Here is a 25,808-nt window from a genome sequence, read left to right as displayed (position 1 = left end):
AACGGGGCGGGAAAGTGACGTTATCGGAAGAGGGATGGTGACCTTTGGAGCAAAGAACGTAACTCAAGGCATTTAGAAATGGGCCATCGATTCGTGCAAAGGTCACTGTTTGCGTTGAAAGACATGGCCTGCCTGACCGTTTTGTCATCTCGATCCCTACAAATTTGCTTACAGTGTTAGCCCACCCTCTCACCAAACCCCTTGTGTTCAAGTGTTAGGGAGCATTCCCAGTTTATACATGTGTTTGGTGCCCCAGAGAGCTGCAAAAACAGCGATCGCCAGGCAATGTCGGCTACGACGGAAGGGGAATGTCGTGCAAGTGTGTGCCTATTGGAAACAACATTCTCCTCCTGCCACAGCATCATTAAATTTTTTTTTACCTCAGTTGAAAGTTGTCAGTCAAGTGTGGAGAGGATAATATTTTTTTAAAAAGTACATCTACTCAGTCAAATCCGCAGATCTTCAAATCGAGGAGTGTTCTCTTGGCAGTCCTTATAACAGTAAATATCTATAAAGTTGGGTACTGTAAGGTTACGAGATCTTGAATCAGGGCCCTTGTTTTCATCAATATCTAACTCCATTCTCATTTTTTAAAAAGGTTTGGGAAAAGCAAAACCCACACACAAAAGGTCGCTCTGAGGATAAAATGTGTGTGTATATACAGTGCTTTTTGTGTGATTATACTTGCCAATATGGAGTAGTCAATGGCAGCCATTTTGTTCAGGAACCCATGACACTTGAGTAAAATATGAGTACGAGCATCTTGGGTTTTTTTTAAACTTATCTATATCTGAGTGTGTGGGAGAGGTACCTGTCTATCTTTTTAAAATCATTTATATGCTGCTTAGTAATTTTTTTAAAACACACCCTTCAGATATGACTTTAAGCTCCTCAGAGGAAAGTGTGTTCCTCAGAGGAAAGTGCATGTAAATGTTATAAATGGATGAATTAATGAACACTTGTGTTTAAAGAAATATATGTCTTTACTCCAGAACTGAGCACATCAGTTTGTACACCATGGTGTTTTTTTTCACCACAGAACTTTTATAAGAAGGAAATCTGAGGTGATTTTATGTGCTAACACAAAGGCCATACTGGCTTCATGGCTCGCAAGGGATTCTGGTGGGCAGCGGGAGTTACTTTATGACCTTTGTTGAGGGGAAAATATGGGATATATGTCACACACATTCAAGCAATTCGAAAGACCAGCACCTAAATGTGAACTTTTCTAGACATAAGCCACATGGTTTGCCACAAATGAGTGTAAAGGCAGGCGATAATGATGTCTTTCTCAAGCCCACAGGTGACCAAGTCCTAAACACATTCATAGATGGTGGGAAATTTTGCCAGGAAGAGAGGGGAAATTTCTGAGGTAAAACTGTGCTTCTAGTTCTTCTTATCAGTAGCGGTTTCAAAACAGTCTGAAGAAAAGCCCTTCCCTTCTAGAATCCTCACAAAACTCAATCAAACTTCTGGCTAGCAGTGCAAACCTACATGTGTCTACTCAGATTTAAGCCTTGCTTAATTCGATTATTTCTCTTTTACCCTTTCTTCTGCTGCCCTGATTTATTGTAAGCTGCTTGCAGACAGGGACCTATCCGTCTGTTCAACACATGGATTTTTTGATTGCTTGTTGGGGCAAAACAAATTCTGCAATGCTCCACATACTAAAATATACGTATTTCTTTTTTGAAGAAGAAGAAGAAATCACACGCACATGGATGCAGATCATATCCAACTGGAGTCATCTCCCACAGTATGGTGGACATAGGATGAGGACCGTATCTTAGCCTTAAACCTAGATCTGGAAGTAAGCCCCTGCCATCATATAAGGAGGGAAATGTAACCAAGAAAATAAATTACGACAGACTGAACACAGCTATTGCCTTCAGGGCTCTTGTAGGAGGGGACACAAGTGTCTTCAGGAGAAACCTCAGGTGTGGGACCATCCCCATTTCCCCCCTCAGTTGTTTGAATCAATTTCAGCTTACCCCACAAGTTCATATTGTACCAGTGAGCAGTTAAAAATGGGGTGCTTTACATTTCCTTTGGAAGCCCTTAGACCCCAGTCATGGAGGATGGCAATCTGCATTTACACAGTGAAGGAAATGTATATTTCACATGCCCTGGAGCATTTTCATTATCTTTTAAAATTCCACATGGTTCCAGGACTAAGCTTTGCCATTGTGATACCATTTAAGCTAGGGGTCAGCAACCTTTATCAGCTGTGGGCTGGTCCACCGTTCCTCAGACTATGTACTGGGCCGGACTATATTTTGGGGAAAAATAAATAAAAATGAACAAATTCCTGTGCCCCACAAATAACCCAGATGCATTTTAAATAAAAGGACACAATCTACTCATGTAAAAACATGCTGAGTCCGCGGGCCGGATCGAGAAGGCGATTGGACCACATACGGCCCACGGGCCTTAGGTTGCCTACCCTGATGTAAGCCTTGAACAAAATGGTAATTGCTTAAAAAAAAACCAGTCACACAGTTCAATCCAATCCATGTTACACTAGCTTTGAATCTTGTGGATTTCAACGTATTATCTAGTAAAAGTCAAGCTGCTGCCAAATACAAGTTTCCTTATGATTCACAATTACCTGGAACCCTCAATTTATGCACAAAAAGCAGATCACTCTCTCATACACACACACACACACACACACACACACACAAATTTGGTATTCATACATTCTTACCCCTTGACCACCTAGGATAGGGACATGCTATAAATGTAGTAAGTGTTGGGTAGCAGCCTGAATAAACAAGCATAAGGCAGACACACACAGATTCTCAATTTACAGAGCCACAATCTAAATGTGCTTGAAATGAATCAATCTTACCACCAAAAATTAATTTTCTCTCTTTTTTTATTTGACCAACCAGCAAAGCATTTATTTGCATTTAAGAAGTTTTGAAAATATTTCATCTTTTTACTGGGTCATTAAGTATCGGAGAAGCATCCTTCGCCCACCCAACCCTCAATCAGAAAGAGGCACAATAACCCAATATAGCATCAAATAAGATCTATACATTTTGCAGAATCTAGCAGAACTACCTATCTTATCTGCACACAAATATACAAATGTTATACTGGTTATTCTAGAAGGTGCTGGACTCTAAAGAGCTTGGAGAAAGAATGGTATACAAGAATCTTCCCGGAGGCTTGCTATATTATGAGCTGTAAAAGGGGAAGGGAAGGCATTGTCTGCAGGAATTTGTTGTTGCTAACAATATAAGTGAAGCCTTAAATTTGAAATGGCTTATCTGAGTTAATTATCTTAGTCCCATGATTTAATCGCTTTGTTCTGTGCCATCAACCACTGCTTCATGAGACCATGTGCCAAGGTGCTGTTCCTCCTCTAGAATTAGCTGATCCTATGCAATTCCTGAACTACATGTGGTTTCACTCTTTAAATAAGGGGGGGGGGAATCCTGCTACGTGATCAAAACTGACAGCTCAAGGCAATCCAGGTATAATAAACTCAAAGAGTAAGCAAACCTGAGAATGGGACATGTGGGAAATGCAAGACGGTGTAAAATGACCACGTAAAAACTACTCAACCCACTGAGATTTCCTGACCCAGGCCAGAATGACAATTTATGTCAAGCAAACAATGTCTTCCTGAACAATGGCACAGATGGGGAGAGCCTGTGGCCCTCCATGTTGGACTATATCTCCCATCATTCCTGACCCCAGGACCATGCTGTCTGCTGGAAGCTGAAGTCCAGTAATGTTTGCAGGGCCATAGGACCCCCATCGCTGGATTGGCAGCAGAGTGGGAACGGACAAGATTCATGTATCTGCTGTTAGCTGTTTTCCCCTCATGCAAATTCCTCCTACCCAGGCCTTTTCCCTCCCTGAGGTGGGCAGAAATCAGACTGGGGTGTGTGTGTGCTCTGGGAAGTTTAAATCTATTGCTTTCCCCCTGCTGTTATTTGGCATATATGAGGCTGAGATTCTGTGTGTTTTGGCATAACATCTAGTTCTGGCCTCAAAAGTACCAAAGACGTAAAACAAAATGCATTAAAGCAATGAGGCGTTAAAAGGTATTCATTGTCCTTTTGTTTTGGTTTTAAAGTCTGGTTTATTGAAAGAACCAAGGCATGAAATAAGACAGATAAAACCAAACACATCAAAATTACCATATTAAGATTTCCTTCAAAATAGGCATGGTATAAAAATAATATCGCTACATGCTGTTAACTATTACTAGCACATGTTGAACACAGGCCAAATGGATTGAATGGTGTTTCTTAAAGAAAATGACTGCTGGATTTAGGGTGGTGGTCTTAGAACAGGGGGGAGGCTCGGTGGCATTTCGACCAAGACAAGGAGGAAAGCCAAAGTGTTCCTCATAAGCCTGGTGGTAGATGAGGCCATCCTTGTAGCTAATGCCATTTCTGCAGCACTGATTGCTGCAGCCAACCCCCAGAGGGATAGAGAGCTGCATCTCTTTGCAAACAAACCTTAAAACCAGCAGCTTAGATCCAAAATGTGGTGGCACACAGAAATGCACACTTCCTCATGTCATGATCTGTTCTGGATCCCCATGTCTGCATTTTTCAGGGAGTGTGGTGGGACTATAATTGGGAAGAGACAATTTGGGGGGGGGGTCCTGAGCCCTCTTCAAGCATTCTAAATATGAATTAAGCAAACATGCAACCTCTTTATTTTGGAGGGAATGGAGCCTCCTTTACTCATTAGAGGCTCCCTGTGCTTTTGAACATATTGATTTCTGAATGGCTCTTCAAGTTTGGGAGGTTCCTTGCTTCAGAAGTTAGCTCTCCGAGGAGTTGCAAGGCAAAAAGAACAGTCACGTGGAGGAGAGCTAGCGTGATATCCAGTGCCTCAATCTCACATGTTTACTTAAACAATATTTACAATTCCTGAGGAGGGATCTTGTTATGTTAGCAGAGCTCCATTTCATTCACGAAGCGGAAGTCAGGTCGGTAAGCCTTCTGGCTGAATTCAATTGAGCATGAAATGCCTCCCATGCCTTTGAGCGGAGAAAGGGTTTCTCTCTCTCCCTCCCACTTTGCTAAAAAGCCTTTGGGAAATCGTACCACACCCACCAGTCATCCCAGCTCTTTTGACTACTCTGAAAACATACCTGCAAAAAACCCACCTTGTCCCAGGATACCGGTGACTACCTTGGAGGAGGAAAGTTTTTATTCGTTACTAGAAGCTTGGTGTTGCTTGGGAACTTGACGAAAGCAAAAAAAACAAAAACCCAGTGAAGTTTTGAAATCAGTGGTTAACATCAGTGAAGTTTAGAAAGGTTCAGTCTGCCACCTTGATTCAAAATGGTGTTCAGTTGTATCAAAGCACACAAAAACCTGCTCCTTGACCTTAGGAACCATCATGTAAAATTTGTTCACAGTATCTTAAGAGGGATCCAAATGCAGAGTGAACAAAGTACTCTCCAAAACATTTGGCAGATTCAAAGTACACCTTTCATTTAAATCTATCGTTTAGAAAACCTCAAACACTTCAATAAGGAAAGAGAAAAAGACACCGGTGGGTATTTGTTTGACAAAGAGCTTGGAGATGGATGAATACAGTCAAGATGAAAGATACCAAAATGTCAGACAGCCTACCGACTGTTGTTGCCATGACATCCAACAGTCAACATCAGTCTGATAAGCTATCCAACAGAAAGGTACAAGGCCATGGAGGTATCACGACGGTAGGCAGACGAGCGGGAGTGATCACAACACATGACACACATACACCAAGCATAATCCACACCTTGACAAAAAACGGTTAAACGCAGATGTGCAGGAAGAACGAGCTGGTATTCAAAGGTGATTGCACAGGTATGGCCTTTGTCCCAAAGAGAGCCAAGTGAAATCAACCATAATTGGACAGTCACTCTGAAACCTAGTGATGACACCCTGAAAAGGGAAAACAGGTTTCGTGGCATGGTTTGAGAAATAACGTACAAGGTCTTCTATTTTGTCCCAAGAAACCCTCTTAATTGTTAAGGCAAACCAGTGATAGGCTTTTCTGTCTTATTCCACATCACAGGAATTCAGGAAGCTGCTTTCTACCGAGCTAGACCATTGGGTCAATTTAGCGTCGTATTGTCTACAGTAACTGGCACTGGTTCTCCAGCATTTTACATGGATATTTTCCTCCTGGAAATGCCAGGGATTGAAGCCCATGCCAAAAGCATGTTCTACCATGGAGCTATATGGTCCTTCCTCCAAGAGAAGACAGAAGAGAAACAAACAAATGTGTGAATTAAGGGCCCTGGGGAAGCTTGAAAAATTAACGAAACTGAAGGCACACGGAACAATCAGAAGGCCTGTCTCTGCCTTGCAATGTTGGGAAAGGGGAGGCGCAACATTACCTCTGCATGCAAGCCAAAATAGGGTGGGCAGTCATCTAGGAGGGGGATACCTCTTTAAGGGGCCCCACCTGATATTTAGGGGAACTATCAATGTCTCCTGCTTTATAGGAAACTGAGGAAGCTGCCTTATATTGCACAAGACTCTTGGCCCACCTAGCTTAGGACTGTCTAAAACGGGGACAGGAGACCTGTGGCCCTCCAGATTCTGCTGAACTAGCAACTCCCATCATTCTGGCGATTTATTGGGTTGTGGCAAAAAGTGTTGCATTTTCTGCAGGCGTTAAAGCAAAAGCAAAACACAATATACACACTTGCTGTTTAAGAAAAAGGCATTTAAAAAGATATTTGAATGGTTGTTTATTCCAGTCACCCTTCTTGCACCTTGCAAGACACCTTCCTGTGCATTTCCTAACGATGCTATGCAAAACATCGCAAGTTAACCGTTTTTAAAAAAGAAACACAAACAAACCCAACGCAACGGGCTACTTGTCAGTTAAATAAATAAAATTAACCAAACCGTGTCAAGGTCCCAACACTTTTCTATTTCCTTGAGTGAGAAGTTCTTGAGGGAGGGGAGAAATCAAAGAACAAAGAGCTCCGGAGGATCAGAGAGACCCCGGAGGGAGATAAAACTTTGCAAAATAAAATGAAGGTGAAAACAGGAATACAAAAGGGTAAAGAGGAGGAGGAGGAGGAGGAGGAGGAAGAGCTTTAAAAGACCAAGACAAGAAGGTCTGGAATGATCCAAGGTGATTTTATATATATTTCTTCTGTTATCATCTTAACGTCATTCTAAATATACAGATTTTTTTTTCTTTTTAATGGAAAAAAGAAAAGAACTCCAGCAGCAGATGGCATCAGTGTCTCTGCTCAGAACCATTATGAAGTTAAAAAAATCTGAGATTCCACCCACCCCACCCAACATGTAATGGAGAACCTTTGAAGAACCCAGATGTTAGCACGAGGGTCATGCAAGTCTGCTAGCCAATCTAAGACTATTTATTCAATGTTAAGACTGGGATGGACATGTGACCATCTCAGGGGAGAAGATGGAGCTACCAACTTTGGACTTTTTAATATTTTTTTAGAAAAAACTTAGTGGCAAGCTGGGTCTATAAGTTACAGTCCGGAGTTGTGCTGCCTGTTAAAAAAAGAAAAATCTGTGATATTGGGCTGTATTCAAGTAAGTTTTACTCAGTTAGGTCCATTGAAGTTAATGGATCCATGTTAATAAGTTCAATGGGCTGTATTCAACCAAGTCCAAAGTCCTGGTCATTCATTTCACTGAGTCTGAGTAGGACTAGCATGGAATATCACCCAGTGGGTCTACTCTGAGTATGAATGTTGGATATAATCCACTGGAAATATAAATTTAAAATAGGAGGCAATGTTCTCCCCTTATATTCCAACTTGGATGAAATAAACAGAAGCATGTACATTACCTTTACAAATGGCAATCAATGAGAAATGTTTACTAATCGGCAGAGTTACTTTGAAAAATAATGATAATAAAAAACACCCCACAACCCTCTCACCCACCCTCCAATTTCAAATAATGCCGATTTTGTTTTTGAATGTGAGGCTGGTCGTCCCAATTAAATTTGGGGTCCGTCTCCCTCTTCCCCGGAGCTCATTTGGTTTTCTCCTCAGAGGACATCTGCTGGAGACGCTTAGCATAGCTCTGAGCCATCGAGTTTATAATGGACAGGATGAAATAGCACACCATGACGATAACCAACTTTTCAAACATCCATGACAGCCAGTTTTCGCTCTGCAGATGAAGGAAAAAGGAGAGAGAGAGAGAGAGAGGCAGGAGAGAATCCAGGTTAGAATACACAGACAAAAAATTTCCTTGGACTGATAGGGAATGGTTAACTCACCCCCCCCTTCCAAAAATGCCCACCTAGCTTACTTAAGGGCTTTCAAGATTCTGACATCTGCCATAGAGCCGGAGAAGAGTTCTGGGGGATACTACATGCAGACACAGGCCAAATTTGCTGGGTCTTCTCTGTTGCCCCGGAGGAAATCCAGAATTGGCCCTATATAGCTCAGGGGCAGATGACCTGTTTTGCCAGTGGAAGTTTCAAATTCTCTGCATCTCTGGTCAAAAGGGCTCAGGGAAGGAGGGCAAGTCACTGCCAGGTAAAAAGCCTGACCTGGTCTAAGGCTGCTTCCTAAGTTCCCTACAAGACTTGAGTCCCACACTGCAGGGGTAGATCAGCAAAAGGAGTGAGTCAGTGAGTCCTTCAGGGGAAGGGGAAGTTAACTGAAGAAGGCCCAAAGAGCTTCTGGGGAAGGGCTCCAGGTAAGTGGGCAGAGAATCTGCTTTGCACACCGAAGGACCCAGATTCAATTCCTGGTACCTCCAGGTAAGGCCCCGAAACACTCCTGCCTGAAAGCCTCTAGTGAGTCGTGGTTGTTGGCCAGTGATAATACTGAGCTAGGTGGAACAAAGATTCAGCATGGTTTATTTATTATTTTATTTTTTTAAATAAATTTTTATTAAGGTTATTCAGCATGGTTTAAACTCTGGTGTAAAGCAGTCAGATGCTGGCTCAGACTATTTTTAGCTATCTAGCTGAGCACTGTCTGCATTGCCCATCGCTCCATGCTTTGAACTGGGTGGGGACCCTGGACTTTACTGCAAGCAAATGCCAAGCCCCTGTTCGAAAGCTACTGGCACAATGAATGAGAAACACGCTGTAACAGAAGCTAATGCGAAACCACCCAGGGCAACCTTCCATCAAGACAGACCAATGGCCCATCTAAGCTCAGGACTGGCTACACTGACTGGCAGCTGCTCTCTGGGGTTTGGGGAGGGGTAATTGGAAACGCTGGGGATTGAACCTGGAATCTCTTCTGCATGCAAGGCAGATCGCCTACCCCAAAGAGCTACACATCTCCCTGGCTGCTCTTTGCCCCTGCTTTTTGGGCGCTTGAGCGCAGGCGCCTCCAAGGGGTTAACTAAGGGCGATCTGCCCTCCTGGCGCATCCCCCGCCCCTCTCCCTGCCTGGATCCAGAGAGTTCACACTCGGGACAATAAAGAAATAGAAAGAATCTGCCGCGCCCCGTGCGCAGTGCAGCCATTGGCTGGCAGCGGAGTTCCGCGAAAGGCCACCCCTCGCTTTTGTTTTCTTTGCAGCCTGTTCCGGTTGGCATCGGGGTTGTGCAACCCGCGACTGACGCAGCAGAAAAGAACTGCTATTAAAACATTTGCCGGAACGAGGGCTGGAGAGGGGAGAAGCCTGGGCGTTCCCCTTCGGGGTCAAGAGAGGGCAGCAGCGAGCAGCAGCATTTTCAGAATGGGTCATTCACATAATTCCCCCTGATATCGGCTTCCTGGTACCTGAAGGCTGCCTGACTTTCCCAGGTGGGACAAGACTCCAGATGCCCGTGAGTGCTGGATGCTCTGTGACACACTTGGTTTAGGGTTAGGGGAGGGAGGGTGAGCTTGTGGCAACCTCCCCCCCCCGCGCCAGACCAGCGTTGTTGGACCGCTGCTGCAGTCACCTCCGACCATTGGGCAGCGCTACCTGGGGCTGATAGGGAATTGCAGCCCCCATGCTCGTTTTATGTTCCAGCAGAGAAAATACGAATCACCAGGGTATTCCTGTTGGGAGGAATCTTGATCTTGCCGGATCATCGCCCTCCTACGTTTGTTTGCTTTTGGAGTATTCCAACACGGAAGGGCACAAATTTAACCCGTGGTAGTCCTGGCTCAAGAGCAGACCCACTGAAAACCATGCACATGACACAAAAAAAGGCCCATTCGCTTTAATGGGTCTACCCCGAGTCAAAATGAGTTGGCGACAACTCATTTAGGGTCATATAATAGTGCCCCCTCCGTCCTCGGGGTTGGCTTGCTTCCTAAAATAGACCTCTGGGACAGTCTTCTGACCATCCTTCAATTTAAAAAGGTTCAGTTTTAAGGACTGCTGACCAGCTCTTCACCCCACCCTCTCTCTTTTTAAAAGCCAATTGTAAGAACATCAAAAGGACTGGATCTGGTCATCACAGGGGACACCCAGGCGCTCCAGTGGGAAGCCCCCCCCCCCGGACCTGAGTGCTACAGCAACTCTCCCCATCATTCAGGCGATTTTTTTTTTTTAAAGCTGCAATGTGACAGACTAGGCTGCTGTCCCTAAGAGGATCTTTAAATTCAAACCCTGAAGCTAATCCCAGAATACAGGAAGCAGGTCCGGGGAGAAGGGGGGGGGGGGGTGAAGTCAGGAAAACAGAAATAACAAGGCTGGAGATTTCTTACCTGGGGTGCTCCTTCCGCTTTGTGGTGAAGCTTCAGCCGCTGAGTTTCCAAATATTGCTGAAAGGGCTTTTGGAGAGATGGGCCTACGCTGGGGACGGAGCTAGGTCGGGTCCCCCAAAAAGAGCAATTGAGGCAGAACATTCGGAAAGGGTAAAGCCGGGTTTGGGGGTGGGAAAGAGAGGATAGAAGAAAGGAGCACAAGAGGAAAAAAAATATTATTTAGCTGGGGTGGGGAAAAACTTACCGCCAAAATTCAAAATCACAGTTTAAGGAAGTGGGGGCGATCAAACCGGAGGCACGTGGAAGAACCACGGGTCTTTTGGGGTTTTTTTTTTTAAAAAAAAATAGCACGTGGTTATCGGCTTTCCTGATGGTTTGGAAGTACAGAAAACTCTCCCCTTGCAAAAAAAATAAAATTAAATTAAAGATAAAGAGAGGAAGGAAGAGACAGAGAAAGAGAAAAAAAAGGGGAAGGGAAAAAAGCCCAAATAGCAAATGTTTTTTGGCAGCCAAATGCCGGTTAGCTAGATCGGAGGCAGCAGAGAGAAGCTGGAGGTCTGAGGTTATATTGCTAACTGTTCTTCCTGAAAGCCAAAACTGAGAGCGAGCTCAATGCATCAGCGCAGTGCCAGGAGTTCAAATGGAGTGACTTCTGAGAAGTCCCAACCATTTATCACCAAGGGTTCCTGTAAGAACTGGTTTGAACCGATTAGCAAGGAAATGACTTGGGCTTGTGTCATTCGCCCCAGTTTAAAAAAGAAACTGCCCGCCCCCCCTCCTCCCACCTCTGTGACTTGCCCCCATCGGCTCAAAAGGAGGCGGGCCTTTGCTCCAACCAAGTCCTTATTAGGACAATTCCTGCGTCATCCATCCATCTATCCATCCATTCTCTCCCCCCACTTACTCCACCCCCCTTCACACACTCCCTGGTCCAAAAAAATAAAATAAATGCATTAGCCAATTCCAAAAGGCACCTCCCACCCCCCCCCCCAAAAAAAAAGGGGGGGAGAGAAAGAAGCCAGGCAATAAAAGGAGAAAGAAAAAAAAAGTGGCTGATTAACAAGGAACAAAGGAAAAGCTGTGAACTTTTCCTTCTTCTGAATCATTTCATACTTTATGGCCAATGACTCTGCTGGCAAATGATAGTTACGGAACACACCTTACCTTGGGAGGAATAAGGAAAACTGATTAAAAAAACCTGCTTTCCCAGATATCTCTGGTTTCCCAACAGGGCACGGCGTGGTGGAAAGGCTAGCTCTCAGTGCAGAAATGGCTATTTGATTCTGAAAGTGGCAAATGAAGATCATCGAGGCAATATGTTTACAGGGATATAGGTGTGGATGGAGGGGAAAGGTGGTCCTCCATCACTTGAGTAGAGAGTGGTGAAGAATAGCTTGAAAGGTAGGGAGAGAGAAAGGCAATCAGCCAAGGGCAGTTTTGCCAGAACAAGGAGATGCCCTCAGAGGGTGATAAGTTCCATATGATTAGATAAATTCTCCAGCCTCTCCCCTCCCTGCAAGTACTGTATGTGCCACTGAAATCAGAAGTGTTCTTTAGGATTAGGATGCTAAGCTCCCAGTTGAGAGCAGGTGGGTTTGGGCAGGGGTGGGGGAGGCGGGTTCAAATCCTGACTCGGCCGCAGTGCTCAGTCTCTCAAGCTCATCCTATCTCATAGGGCTGTCGAGGAGGATGAAACCGAGGGGAGAGCAGAAGGCAGGAGCCCCTGCACCCAGGCAACTAACTGAGCCTCCTGGAAAAGTGGCAGGATGTAAAAATGTAATCAGGAAATGAAACGAGAAGCTCTGTTGCTTTGCTCTTGAATGCAATTAAGACACTAAAGGCAGCACAGTGCTTTAAGAGGGCCGGCTCTGCCATTAGGCACAATGACCATAACTCCGCATACAAAAGCCAGCTGGGCTAGTAGTTAAAACTTGCTTCAACGCTGGCCGCAGGATAGCATGCTCCATCATAGCTGAGGGCAGAAGTCTAGTTGTGGGGACACAGCTGCCTCCCAGCCACATTTTGGGGGGAAGTCCCCTCACTGTGTCTCACAGGCCATGCTAAAGCGATCTTCCCCCTCCCTTGAAAAGTGAAACAAAAAAGAAATCAAAGGAAAAAGCCCCTTTTAACAAATTCTAGCTAAGAGGTGCCACAGAATGCGGTCAATATAATGTGCCCCAAAAGTGGGACCTAGCCCTTCTTCGTTTTCCTTGGAGACAAGTTTTTTTTTTTAAGCCAACTAAAAATTGAATATTTTTTTCATTGCTCTTTTCATGGGAAATATGAAAAGCGATAGACAATGCTAGTCATACTCGGTATATCTAACAGCATCTCAAGTTCCATTAATGTCAACTGATGTATTCTGACTTAATTTGATATCACCTATATAATTTATATACGTTTCTCCAGTTTGGATCTACTGATCCTTTTGGAAAGTTTCAAGCAACTCTTATCTTAATGCACATACATGTATTTTCCCTTTAGGGGTTAAATCTTTTTTAAATAAAAATTATCCTTGCCAAAGCTGCTGTTCCCCTGAAATTATACTGCATTCTTCATCAGTCCTTAAAAATCGAGCTATGGCTATGTCCATGTTAATCCCATTCAAAGTAAATTGGATGCAACCCATTATTTTTAAATTTTACCATACAGTAAAGTACTTGATATATATATATATATATATATATATATATATATATATATATATTTTCAAGGACTGGACAGTGAACACAGTTCAAATTGGGAACCAGGTTTGGTAGTGGTATATTTTCCTTTATAATTAAAAAACATTTTCTCCCGAAGGTAATGTGATTAAGGTAAAAATTATGTCAGCTTAGGAAAGTCTGCAAAACCAAAGTGAAGACTCATCTCCCCGCTATGATTGTGCAGAATGACTCGTCCAGCAAAAACGAGTCACCGTATTCTCAAAAATCACACTCGGGTTAAGATTTCAGATGACACAGAAGTCCAACAGAGAAAAGAGCTTTTGAAAAGGTAATGCTATTGCTTGAACAAACCTGCATTAAGTAGGAAATACTTAGATGGTGAGAGTTGAATGACTGGCAAAAGAAATTATTCAGGTCTTTTTAATTGCAAGAGCCAATATCCATTTGCCATCAAAAGTTAATTGCTGAACAAAGTTCGCATTGTTCAGGATTGGGTGGGTACATTTTCTTCCTGATGCTCAGTTTTATTCTCTCTCTTTTTTATATCCCTTTTCCCGTAACAGAAAACAGTGCAGAATGACAACCTTGTAAATCCATTGCACAGTATAAATTTTATTAAGTTATTCTGTGGTCTTTCGGGAGCTGTTTATGAAATTACACAACTGAGTGTTATCTACTGAAAATTTACAGCTTGTCCAGGAAATGTACATCATGCGTTTTTAATACAGAGGAGAATTTTTATTTATTTTAAATGTTAAAAGGCTGTAGCTTCTGCTCACTTAGTTTGATTTTTTTAAAAAAAAAAAACTCTCTGCAATTAAGTTTGGTTTATTAATTAGCATTTTGCATACTTATTCTTCATTTATGTAAGACTCTTTCAGAATGCCAAAAGGGTTAGAAACCGAAACTGAGAACAGCTGAAATGATTTTCCCATTATCCAATTAAAAGGGAACAAAACAACACATTATGGAATTTGAGTAAAAACTTTCTAGATTACCAGGCGTGGGTTTTATTAAAGTCAGTCAACAGAGGATCTGAAAGATGTGTCCTCCAAAATGTGCATTTGACCAATATATATACCAAAGTGATGCCCTTACTATTATTACCATTATTCCACCATCCATGTGCATTACGCTTTATAGAGTGGAAGAACATACATCCTTGCTTCAGCTACTGCTTTAGTCAGTGACAGATATTTCAGGTATTATTTCAAGAAATCTGCCTTTGCCTGGCATGGAAAATGACCACAATGTGTTACTACACTGCGCCTTTTGTTGGGCAAAACTGCAGAGTAGTAACATAGTTCTGGCTTTCTAGATGCAAAATAATAATAATAATAATAATAATAATAATAATAAAAAAAAAAAAATAAAAATACTGTACAGCAAGGCTTACTACCCAGGACTACTATCCATGCAGTGTAAAAATAAATAAATCTCAACTTCTACAGTTTTTACTTTTTAAATAGTAGCTTATCTTAAAAGCAAAATAAAAATAAAAATTGGGGGGGGGGTTGTCCATATAGGTTACTGAAGTGCCAATCCTATACCTACTTCCCTGGGAATGAGCTCAATTTAATTCAATGGGACTTATTTCTGAGTAGCAGGATCATACTGTCAGAGCAGCCGATGTGTTATTACAACCCCGATGGTGGATATGAACAGCCACAAGCCCTGAGAAATTCTTAGGATCAAAATTTTAAACATCCCTAGAATTATTAATGAATTAGCTAGGAGTCAGTTACTGGATTTATATATAAAGAATGACCCAGGTCAGCTACTAACAACAAAGGCAAATTTATATCTAAAAAGCAAAAAGGAAAAAAAAGGAAATAAAAATTATGCTGTTCCTTGAGAAGGATGTTCCAAACTCACCTTAAATTTCGCTTTAGAAGAAACTGAGTGACAAGTGGCTATAAATGTGTAAGGTATTCCTATAGTAGATTTTTTAAAAAGTATTCTTCTTTACTACAGTAAGTGTTTGTAAAGTATGCTCCTCGCTGGACTTTTTTTTATATTTTGAATGATGAATTGGAATAAAATTTATGCAATTAAATGAAGTACTACAATGACTGTTAACTGTTTTACAATGCAATCCTGTACGTAAATTGAGGCCAACGGGACTAATTCTACATGCAACACTTTCTTAGAAAAAGGAAATCAAGGATTACAGCCTCAATTTCCTTTTTCTAAGAAAACTAAGAGTGTGTGATTCATCTAAGTACTTCTGATCCCCACGGAACAGAGTGGGCAACCCTAATTTTACCTTTCAATTTGATGGAACTTAACTGGATTGTGCCTCAGCTTAATTAATTTCTGTTACACTCAAGTGATATGAGGTACCTAGTCACCACTCAATGCCGAAACCTCTGAAATCAACTGGCATGTCTGAATGTATTGGATCATGGCAACTGTTTGTTAAAAGCTTAATAAAACCTAGATTTTAAAAATACCTTTAGCAACCCTGATTTTATGAAGACAGATGGGAATATAAATAAAATACAATTTGCAGTTTTATTTCTTGTACTTTTTTGTGTTTGTGTTTCAAGGCTACTACATGTACTAAATCCAGTTAAATGACCAAATAAAAAAATGGGAAATGTATATTTTGGCTTACAGAACATTTAATATTGTGAAATGTAACAATGTGCCAGTGATTTTAAATTAGAGTCTGTTTTCAGGATAGCTACCATCACCCAAAATGTGCCCTTTACAGGGGGAAAATCTGTTCTGATTACTGTCATCTGAACAAAAGGACACATTTCTATCAAAAAGGCTGAAAACATTGGTAGTGTATTTAGTATCTAAAAACTGTTTTGTCCATCATCGCAACAAATTTTATTTGGAGCTGCTTATACAGTACTGCCTTTTGGCACTAAGTATCCATTTTTGCATGCAATTAAAACAGTTTCATAAATAGCTGGGCAGATCAGAAATTGAAAAATATTATTTACAGTCTCCAGTCTTTGAAGACGATTTGTTAATATCCCCTTCACAGACATTAAAACTAAAAAGCCACTATGCTGAAAGTTAAACATTTTGCATGATGTGTGCATTTCAGTGTGACAGTGAAAAACATGCTTTATTCCATTAAAATCAGTGGGATTGAAACTTGGCGGAATCAAGCCATAATCATTATTGCCTTTATTACATTGATATCCACCCTTCTCCCAAGGAGCTCAAGAAAGCATACATCATCTCTTCATTAATCTCACAATAACCCTGCAAGGTAGGTTAGGCTGAGAGAGTCAGTCTGGCAGTGGCACAGAAACTTCATGGCTGAGCAGAGATCCTAATCCAGATACCCCACAGCCCAAGTTTCTAGCCACACACTGCGCAGTGACATGTGCCCTTCCGTCAAACCCTCCTCTGAACAAATGAAGCACTGTTACAACTGACACCCCACCCTAGTGGGATCACCACCCCTTTCCTCGCTGGCTCGATATTCCACATTTTGACAACGTCCCGAGGCAATCCCCTCTGTCCATTTCTCCCCTTGCACTTATAAAATCAAAATCGCATCTGCATTGGGGAACCCTGTACTTCAATTTCCAAAGTTTGGAAAAAGGTAAAGGTAAAGGTTCCCCGACCGTTAGGTCCAGTCGCGGACGACTTTGGGGTTGTGGCGCTCATCTCGCTTTATAGGCCGAGGGAGCCAGCGTACAGCTTCTGGGTCATGTGGCCAGCATGACTAAGCCGCTTCTGGTGAACCAGAGCAGCGCACGGAAACGCCGTTTACCTTCCCGCCAGAGCGGTACCTATTTATCTACTTGCACTTTGACGTGCTTTCCAACTGCTAGGTTGGCAGGAGCAGGGACCGAGCAATGGGAGCTCATCCCGTCACGGGGATTCGAACCGCCGACCTTCCGATCGGCAAGCTCTAGGCTCAGTGGTTTAGACCACAGCGCCATCTGCGTCCCTTAAAGTTTGTATAGTACACGGTATTGCAGGAATATGGAAGCATCATCAAAATTTCAACTGCAGAAGTACACAAGATAACTTTTAAACAGCCAATTATGTGTATTACAAATCTCTGCTATGCTTCGGGAACAACGAACACTTCTCTATTAGAATTTGGAACTGGTCACTGTTTGGCTAGAAATTGGACCCTGTTCTTTATTCTAACAGCCAAATGGGTCAACGATCTTACATTGCCTGGTGTCCCTTTTCTTAATAAGCAACAGACAGAAACCGGTTCCAAATTGTTTAATAGCGCAGTCCTAAGTGCTAAATATAGTTAAGCTCCTCGGTCTTTTCTTTTACAAGCCAGATGGCCTGTCCTGTCCAGAATTCATTGTACTCCGGACTAACGCTTCTGGACATTTCTTGCCAGCTTTCATGGACAAGGAAGCACATGTTGCATTTAAGGATGCTGAACATCCTTCAAGCCGCCGGCCAAATGCACTTCTGAGAGCTGCAGGTTGCTGTTGTTTTTGGTTGTTGTTTAAAAAAAGAGGGAAAGTAACTAGCCCTTATGAGGAAGGAAAGATTAAGGAGATGGCGATGGCGTATTTGAAAGCTTCAGAGTAAAAAGCAGTGGTTGGCTTGCCATTCCAGTAACTGGGTGGGATTTTTCTGTGGCGTTCTGTCTCGGGCACCACAAGCCCTTGCACTCCTACTTCAGAAAATTCTCATGCTCTAAAGCAGTGGTTGTCAACTTTTGCAGACTCTGGACCTGTTTTTTAAACTCCACGCACCAACATAGGACTGACTCTCTCCCTCTCTCTTCTGTCTATCGTTTCCTCTCCTGTTCCGACAATTTCTCTCCATTTTCTCCTCCCTGTTCCATCCTCCCCTCTCCCTCACCTTGGCTGCCTCTATCCATCAACCTAACACTTTCTAGTCTCCTCTCTTTCTCCATCAGCAGTGGTTCACAGTTCCTAAAACCACTGACAAAAGTGTGCATTGTTCAAACAACAGTTCATCTACCAATTCTGAAAGTTTTAAAAAGAAGGCAACTAACCTACAGCAGGCAAATATTGAGCCCCTGTCCCCATATCCATTGGGAAAGAGGTGCTAGAAGATTTCAACTAGGGGAGTTAAGTAGGTGATTAGTGCCTGCTTTCTCCTCTTTTCACACAGAACAGATTTGAAAGTGAACAGAATGGCAGAGGCTGGAGATGATGAATGAAGGGTCTCCTTTCCAGTAGTGGCTGATGTGATAATGCAGAGCTGCAGAGCCACCCTCCTGAAACCAGCTTACCTGGACAGGTCAGGGCAGTGGCGAGGTTGGAGATGGACGAAAGCATGAAATCTAGCAGTAGAAGAAGAAGAGTTTGGATTTGATATCCCGCCTTTCACTCCCCTTCAGGAGTCTCAAAGCGGCTAACATTCTCCTTTCCCTTCCTCCCCCACAACAAACACTCTGTGAGGTGAGTGAGGCTGAGAGACTTCAAAGAAGTGTGACTGGCCCAAGGTCACCCAGCAGCTGCATGTGGAGGAGTGGAGACTCGAACCCGGTTCCCCAGATTACGAGTCCATCGCTCTTAACCACTACACCACACTGGCTCTCATACATCAGCCACGAATGGATTATCACCCCCCTCCCATACAACCACAGAGAAGGGAGGTGTGTGTGAAAGCGAGTTAGATTGGCATCTTGGCTCTTTGCTTGCCTCTTTGTTTCTGTTAAGCAGACCGCTGGCCCATCGGGCACTGAACCGCCGACTCTACTTGGGAGTTTTTTATTCCCAGGCAGGGTTTTTCAAGACACATGTTTGCATATGGTTTGCATGTGCATCAATGCAAATTTAGGGAACCAAAGGAAAAAGGTGCCTGCAAGCTATTTTTTAAAATAAAGAGAGGAAGATGATTGGGGGCACACTGCAAAAGACCCTGGGCTTAGACCTCCACAGGTCCCCCACCCCTAGACCTTGGTCTCATCCAACGAGGTACTTTTAAAGATTGCCTGAAGATATGCATACAAAGTACCATATTTTTTGCTCTATAAGACTCACTTTTTCCCTCCTAAAAAGTAAGGGGAAATGTGTGTGCATCTTATGGAGCGAATGTAGGCTGCGCAGCTATCCCAGAAGCCAGAATAGCAAGAGGGATTGCTGCTTTCACTGCACAGCGATCCCTCTTGCTGTTCTGGCTTCTGAGATTCAGAATATTTTTTTTCTTGTTTTCCTCCTCCAAAAACTAGGTGTGTCTTATGGTCTGGTGCATCTTATAGAGCGAAAAATATGGTATGTAGTCAACACCTAGCTCTGCCATTCCTCCCAATACCTCTTTTAGCCAGCAGTTCCCCACTTAATTCTGCAAAACCACAAGGACTAGAAACCTGAGTGCCGGTGGGCAGCAGAAAGCAGGCATCATATCCCTGGCCCCAGGCCTGTTAGTTTTTGCCATGGTGGTGCCGGGGAATTTGACCTCGCAACCCTGAGGCTTCTTCCTGGCTCTCCCTTTGACAACCTGAGTGAGTCAGGACTGCAGGCGTCAGATGTGGCCAACGGACTCTGCTCCCTTTGAAATTGTATCGCAGAAGCAGATTGTTGAAACATGTTACCTCGAAGGAAGGAAGGAAGGAAGGCAGGCGCCGAAAGGTGATGTACATCATGCAAACTATACGCAGCAAGATGCACATTGATGGGTGACTTCAGAATGAGTCACATCTCCATCTCATCTCACAACCCTGCTCTGGAAGGAGAAACAAAGACGTGAGGAGTTAGAAGGGGTGTCTGTGCAGGCTTGCTAAATGCTCTAGTGATGCTCTTGGCTTTTAACATTTACATCCACATTTAAAGCATCTAGTCCAGCATCTTGATCTCACATTAGTCAGCTGGATGCCTGTGGGAAATCAGCAAGCAGGATTCGACCGCAAGAGCACTCTCCCCTCCTGTGGTTTCCAGCAATTAGTATATGGCTTCCTGGGAACCGTAGTTCACACCTTACAGAGCTACCATTCCCAGCACCCTTACACTACAGTTCCCAGGATTTTATTTTTATTTTATTTTTTGGTGGGGGAAAGCCATGGGTTTTAAGCATATGGTGGGTACACATCCTTCGCTGAAAGATTTGCTGTGATGGGAATGCCAGAGGGGACATTCTTGCTGAAAATGGCAAGCCTGCTTTGCAAGCAGAAGATCCAATCCCTAGTATCTCCAGGTAAGAGTAGGAAAGACTCTGACTGATCCCAGAAAGCTATTGCCTGTAAGTGAGATTGTTGGGGGGGGGGAACCATTGGCTGCATCAGGCTCATGGGTTTCCCCACCCGCTGTAGATGATAAATGAGCTGGATGGACCAATGACCTGACTTGGCAGAAGGCATGTTCCAACTTTTCACTTGGAACCATGAGGACTAGAATCATAATTTATTTTTAGGGGACGGAACGCAGCTCGGTGCAGGGCACCTGCTTTGCAACGCACAAGGACCCCAGTTCAATCCCCGGCACCCCCAGTTAAAAACTAAGGAGGTGATTGGAAAGCCTTCTACTTCCCCATGGGGCCACATAACCTGGCTCTGCAAAGATCACTTGGCTCGCCTGGAGAAATTATGCTTGGGGAGCAGCACCCTGCAGAATGTCTTAGGGTGGTGATCCCCAAACTGGCATTTTCTGCTGCCGCTGCCCCCCCCATAGGGGAAGCAGCAACCATCCATACCCCACCCAAGTAGGACAGCATGCAGAAGGGGCTGGCTGAGGCTGGTGGGGCAGTGCCCCATTTGCCCTAAATGGCCCAGCCTCCACTGCCCATGCTCAATGCAGTTACAGTGGTAGCTTGGGTTACATACGCTTCAGGTTACATATGCTTCAGGTTACAGACTCTGCTAACCAAGAAATAGTGCTTCAGGTTAAGAACTTTGCTTCAGGATAAGAACAGAAATCGGCAGCAGGAAGCCCCATTAGATAAAGTGGTGCTTCAGGTTAAGAACAATTTCAGGTTAAGAACGGACTTCCAGAATGATTTAAGTATTTAACCTGAGGTACCACTGTACTCTGAGCATCACTAGGACATGACGATGGAGAGAGGGAGGGAGAGACACATGCACAGGGGTGGTTTTGGGGCGGCAACCTCGCGCCTGCCATAACTTCTGCTTCCAGCCCATCTTGCATCATAGGAAACAGAGCCTAACGTTTTGCTTAAAAGTTTCCAGGGTCTCTATGTTTGGGGCCAAAGTTGTTCCAAACGACTGCATGGGTACTGATTTAATAACTCTGCACCAGACTCTATTAAAAAAAAGAAAGAGAGTCCGGAATAAAAACAGCTGTTCAAGGCCGAACCGCTGAACAACATTTCTTTGTGGCTTTGTACTTTCTTGGGGGGAGCGGTGGCTGGAGTTTTTATTTTTAAAAAGGAGGAGCTGTTTGTTTATTATGTGTTGCAGTTATATAGCTCAACTTTCCACCCAGAAGCTCAAAGTAGTGTACACGGTTTCCCGCCCTTCCACATCTTCTCCTCATGACAAACCCTGTGAGGTAGGCCAGGCTGAGAGGTAGCGACTGGCCCAAGATCACCCAGTGGGCTTCATGGCGGAGTCCTGAGTCGGGATTCGAACCCTGGTCTCTCACGTCCTGGCCCAACACTCTAAGCACTGTTACACCACACTGCTTCTCTTTACCACAGGCAATTCCCTCCCATGGAAGAGTCTGCAGATCACCCCCTGCCACCAGATTGCCACGCAAGAACCTTTGGCATTTGTTTTTTTAGGGAAGGGCCGTTGCTCAGTAGAAGAGCATCTTTTAGGAGAGACCCCAGCCTGAATCCCTGGAGAGCTGCTGCTAGTCACAGACTCATAGAGTCGGAAGGGACCCCAGGGTCATCTAGTCCAACCCCCCCGCAATGCAGGTTGCTCAACCGAAGCGTCTAGTCAGTGCAGGCAATACTGAGCTAGACATGCCAATGGTTTGATGCAGCCTAAGGCAGCTTCCTATGTTCCCAACTCTTAATATGAAGCGGAAGGCTGTAGTTCCAGTTTTAGAGCACTTATGTTTCATGCGGAAGGGTTCTAGTTCAACCCCTCCTTCGGCATCTTCAGGCAGCGCTACGAGAAGAACCTCTCCCTCCTGCTGCTGCCTGTCAGTGCAGACAGTACAGTGGTATCTCAGGTTAAGTACTTACTTCGTTCCGGAGGTCTGTTCTTAACCTGAAACACCACTTTAGCTAATGGGGCCTCCCGCTGCTGCACAATTTCTGTTCTCATCCTGAAGCAAAGTTCTTAACCCAAGGTACTATTTCTGGGTTAGCGGAGTCTGTAACCTGAAGCGCCTGTAACCTGAAGCACCTGTAACCCAAGGTACCACTGTACTGAAATGGGGGGGGGGCACAAGGATCTGTAAGGAACCTTGCTACGTTCCCGTTTTACAGAAGTAAAATAATCTGGGACAAGTCTCGGGAGGAGAAGATGCTTATGTAAATGCAGAGAAGCAAAAGAGGAGATTTTTTTGGGAGGGGGGAATAGGAGACCCTGCTAAAGCATTCTCTGTTGCAGGGGTTGCTAATCCGTTCTCTAAGATCCGCATCTCATTCCCCGCTCCCTGCCACACCTAGGCTCCTTCCACCTGGTTTATCTGAACCTTGAAATGGTTCATTTAATTCCACACACAGACACTCCCCCACCTCCAGACGGTGATATAAACGGCTTTTAACGGTTAGATTTTTTTTTATGATTTGTCATTTCCTGTAATGATAAAAGGTTCTCGCAGCCTTTTAAAAAAAAAGAAAAGCCACCCATTTCCCCCACGCTCAGCCAATACCAAGGCAAGATGCAAGGCGATTCAGAACAAACCCAGACCCTTGAGGAGCTTGACTCAGTTGTAAAAGATCACACTGCAGCAGAAACTCTGGATCAGCTCCAGAAGGGAGCTTGCCACTCCAAACCAAGGTCGCTTACAGGAAGACTTGGAGAGTCTGCTTTCTGGAGATACGCTCTCATTTCGGCATTAAAAAGTTTGTGTGTGTGTGTGTATATATATATATATATATATATATATATATATATATATATGTGTGTGTGTGTGTGTGTGTGTGTGTGTGTGTGTATAAATACTTGCTATATATAGTTGCCAGCACTGGCAAAAGGAAGTGATGAGATTTCTGAAGTTCGGTTCAAGCAGATCTTGTTGGCTTTATATTAGTTTTAAGGCTGCAATCCTACACACACTTATTCGGGGATAAGTCCCACAGTGGACCTTCCCTCTGAGTGAACGGGAAGAGGATTGTTCCTGTCTCATAGAGCTGTTTCAGGAGATGTTAAGGGCTGAAACCTACTTCCATTCATGGTGAACATTCATTTATCATCTTAATACCTTCCTTCCCCAATAATTCCAGTTTTTAGTATGGTATACCAGGAGGTCCAAGTCATCGTTTTCGAATACTCTTGCGTTCATTGCCCTGGACTGCAAGAAAACCCAGGACCAGATAGTACAATTGGCTCTGCCTCTCTCCCTAGGCTCTCATAAAACACAGACAGTAATCTCTTTGGGCCAGGGGCCTGTTGCTTATTGTTACTCCATTAAGTACCACCAGCATGACACCGTTTTCCTCCAAGGAGCTTGAGGCGATTTATGTGGTTCTTCTCTAGCCCCATTTTATTCTCACAACAACCCTGCGAGGTGGGGATAGGCTCAGACCGCAACTGGCCCCAAATCACTCACCGAGTGAGCTTCATGACCAAGCGTGGATTAGAACTCTGGTCTCCCAGGTCTTAATCTGATCCTCTACACCACACTGGCTCCTGAAAACGTGTGCGAGGGCATGTGTTTTTGTGCACATCTGCTGGGCACATATTTTGATTAACAGCTGCAGATGAGAGCTTTTTCTCAGTAGGCGCTGCATTCATTTCACTGCAGGAGAAATCCTGGCTGGCTGGGGCCAATGACCTTTGCAGATTCGAATACAATCCTACTGACCACAGCTCCTGATCGCACACTCACTCACTTACTGGCTTTCGGCTGCTGCGTTAAATCCCTGTAGCTCTTTTTTCACACCCCCTCCCAACCCCACAATTACTGTGCTGCTGCTGCGATCCATTTAAAAAGGGTTTAAAGACCTTACGTGTCTAGAATTTCCTTCACATCTGCGCCTCCTTTTCAAAATAATAAATGGAACTTTCTCCCTTCCCCCTTCTGTTTCAGAGTTGCCCAACTTGCGTACTGGGCTGAGTAAAGAATGTTTTCAACCCAACTGGATGAATTCGGTGGGAAGAGGTCGCTTACAGCACACGCAGAGAAAAAGAGAGATCCCAGTGCCATGACTGAGAAACTTCCGAGACAATTACACATCTCCTTGGCTTCAGCATCTTTTCCTAACCAAAAGCATTAAGACAAAGCCAATGCAACCCTTCAATTTCTTTGCTTTGAAGAGCTTGGAAACTCCGACTTGTTCCCTATTAGATACTGAGCTTGGGTTCTTCTTCCCACCTGGAGGAGGGGTTTGGATGCTCTCTGTGTCCAGTTGGCTGCCACAAAAGCTTCAGAAAAGCCGCAGCAGAGGCGGTGGTGGGGAGCCTGTGGCCCTCAAGGTGTTTATTTGCTTTTCATTCATTTAATTTACATCCCAGGAGGAGCCCGGGGGCAGCAAACGGCAAGTGATCGAAAACATATGGAAAGGCAATTCCAATACACAAGCAGATGGGGAAAGTTCTGAACTTGAAAGGCTCCCATCAGCCCATGGCTGGGGTGGGCATGATGGGAGTTGGAGTCCAGTGACATCTGGAGGGCCACATGCTCTCCCCCCCCCCAATTTTAACCCACTGGTGCAATGCTGTTTAAGCTGAAGCACATTGGATGCTCGGATTAAAACAGCATTGTGTTCAGTAGGGAAATATATAAAGGTACCTACAGACCCATCTGGCAACCCGGTTTCAGGTTTCGTACCTGCAGCTTTAGCAAATGGTTTTATTGATGTATTTCTAGTCGTCTGCTGTTCATGAGGAGCCCAGTACTTTTGTGGTCTGCTTTGGGGACAGGTGGGTCATGCTTGCCCGTATCCATGACAACTACACAGAAATGCACCGCAAAGCATTGTCGTAATTTATTTTTATTTTTAAAGTTCCAGTTTAGAGCTACCGTATTTTTCACTCTATAAGACGCACCAGACCACAAGACGCACCTAGTTTTTGGAGGAGGAAAACAAGAAAAAAAAATATTCTGAATCTCAGAAGCCAAAACAACAAGAGGGATTGCTGCGCAGCAAAATCAGCAATCCCTCTTGCTATTCTGGCTTCTGGGATAGCTGCGCAGCCTGCATTCGCTCCATAAGACGCACACACACATTTTCCCTTACTTTTTAGGAGGGAAAAAGTGACTCTTATAGAGCAAAAAATACGGTACTTTCTCCTCCCCTCCTGTTTTTGTAGAGCTACTTTCTGTGGCACTACCCCGCTCTCCTGCCTAATGTCACGTAACACTTTGCAGAAGTTGGGAACGGCTTGGAAATTCCCCATCGGGCAGCTTAAAACAAGAGGAGAATGCTCTCCCTTTTGATAGCAAAGCAATTTATTAAATCGCAGGAGGGCGGAGGGAGTGAAAAGGAGGATGGGGGCTGGCTTCCTTTGACAGGGGTATGGTCTGC

At 44.0% G+C, this 25,808-nt stretch overlaps 1 protein-coding gene and 1 long non-coding RNA gene across 5 annotated transcripts in view; one reads left to right on the top strand and one right to left on the bottom strand.

Moving 5' to 3' along the window:
* Nucleotides 1–6,704: 6,704 nt before the first annotated feature.
* VMP1 (vacuole membrane protein 1) overlaps nucleotides 6,705–25,808 on the bottom strand; it is a 118,852-nt gene continuing 99,748 nt past the window's right edge. For all 3 annotated transcript variants that reach the window (XM_079955775.1, XM_079955777.1, XM_079955776.1), the window contains exons 11-12: nucleotides 10,630–10,729; nucleotides 6,705–8,135 (exon numbers count right to left, since the gene is read on the bottom strand). In XM_079955775.1, the coding sequence (XP_079811901.1) occupies nucleotides 7,995–8,135; nucleotides 10,630–10,729 (241 nt within the window). In that variant the 3' untranslated portion in view covers nucleotides 6,705–7,994. The remainder of the gene's footprint in view (nucleotides 8,136–10,629; nucleotides 10,730–25,808) is intronic.
* Nucleotides 8,962–25,310, top strand: LOC307204328. Of its 2 annotated transcripts, XR_013833589.1 has the most exons (3): nucleotides 8,962–9,758; nucleotides 13,519–13,623; nucleotides 24,371–25,310. It is a non-coding gene; the product is annotated as an uncharacterized lncRNA (long non-coding RNA). The 2 variants fall into 2 exon arrangements; XR_013833590.1 differs by lacking the exon at nucleotides 24,371–25,310 and having other exon boundaries at nucleotides 13,432–15,810.

This window comes from Podarcis cretensis (assembly GCF_951804945.1).
Source record: "Podarcis cretensis genome assembly, chromosome: 15".
Lineage (NCBI taxonomy): Eukaryota > Metazoa > Chordata > Lepidosauria > Squamata > Lacertidae > Podarcis > Podarcis cretensis.
This window is presented reverse-complemented; position numbering and strand designations above follow the sequence as displayed.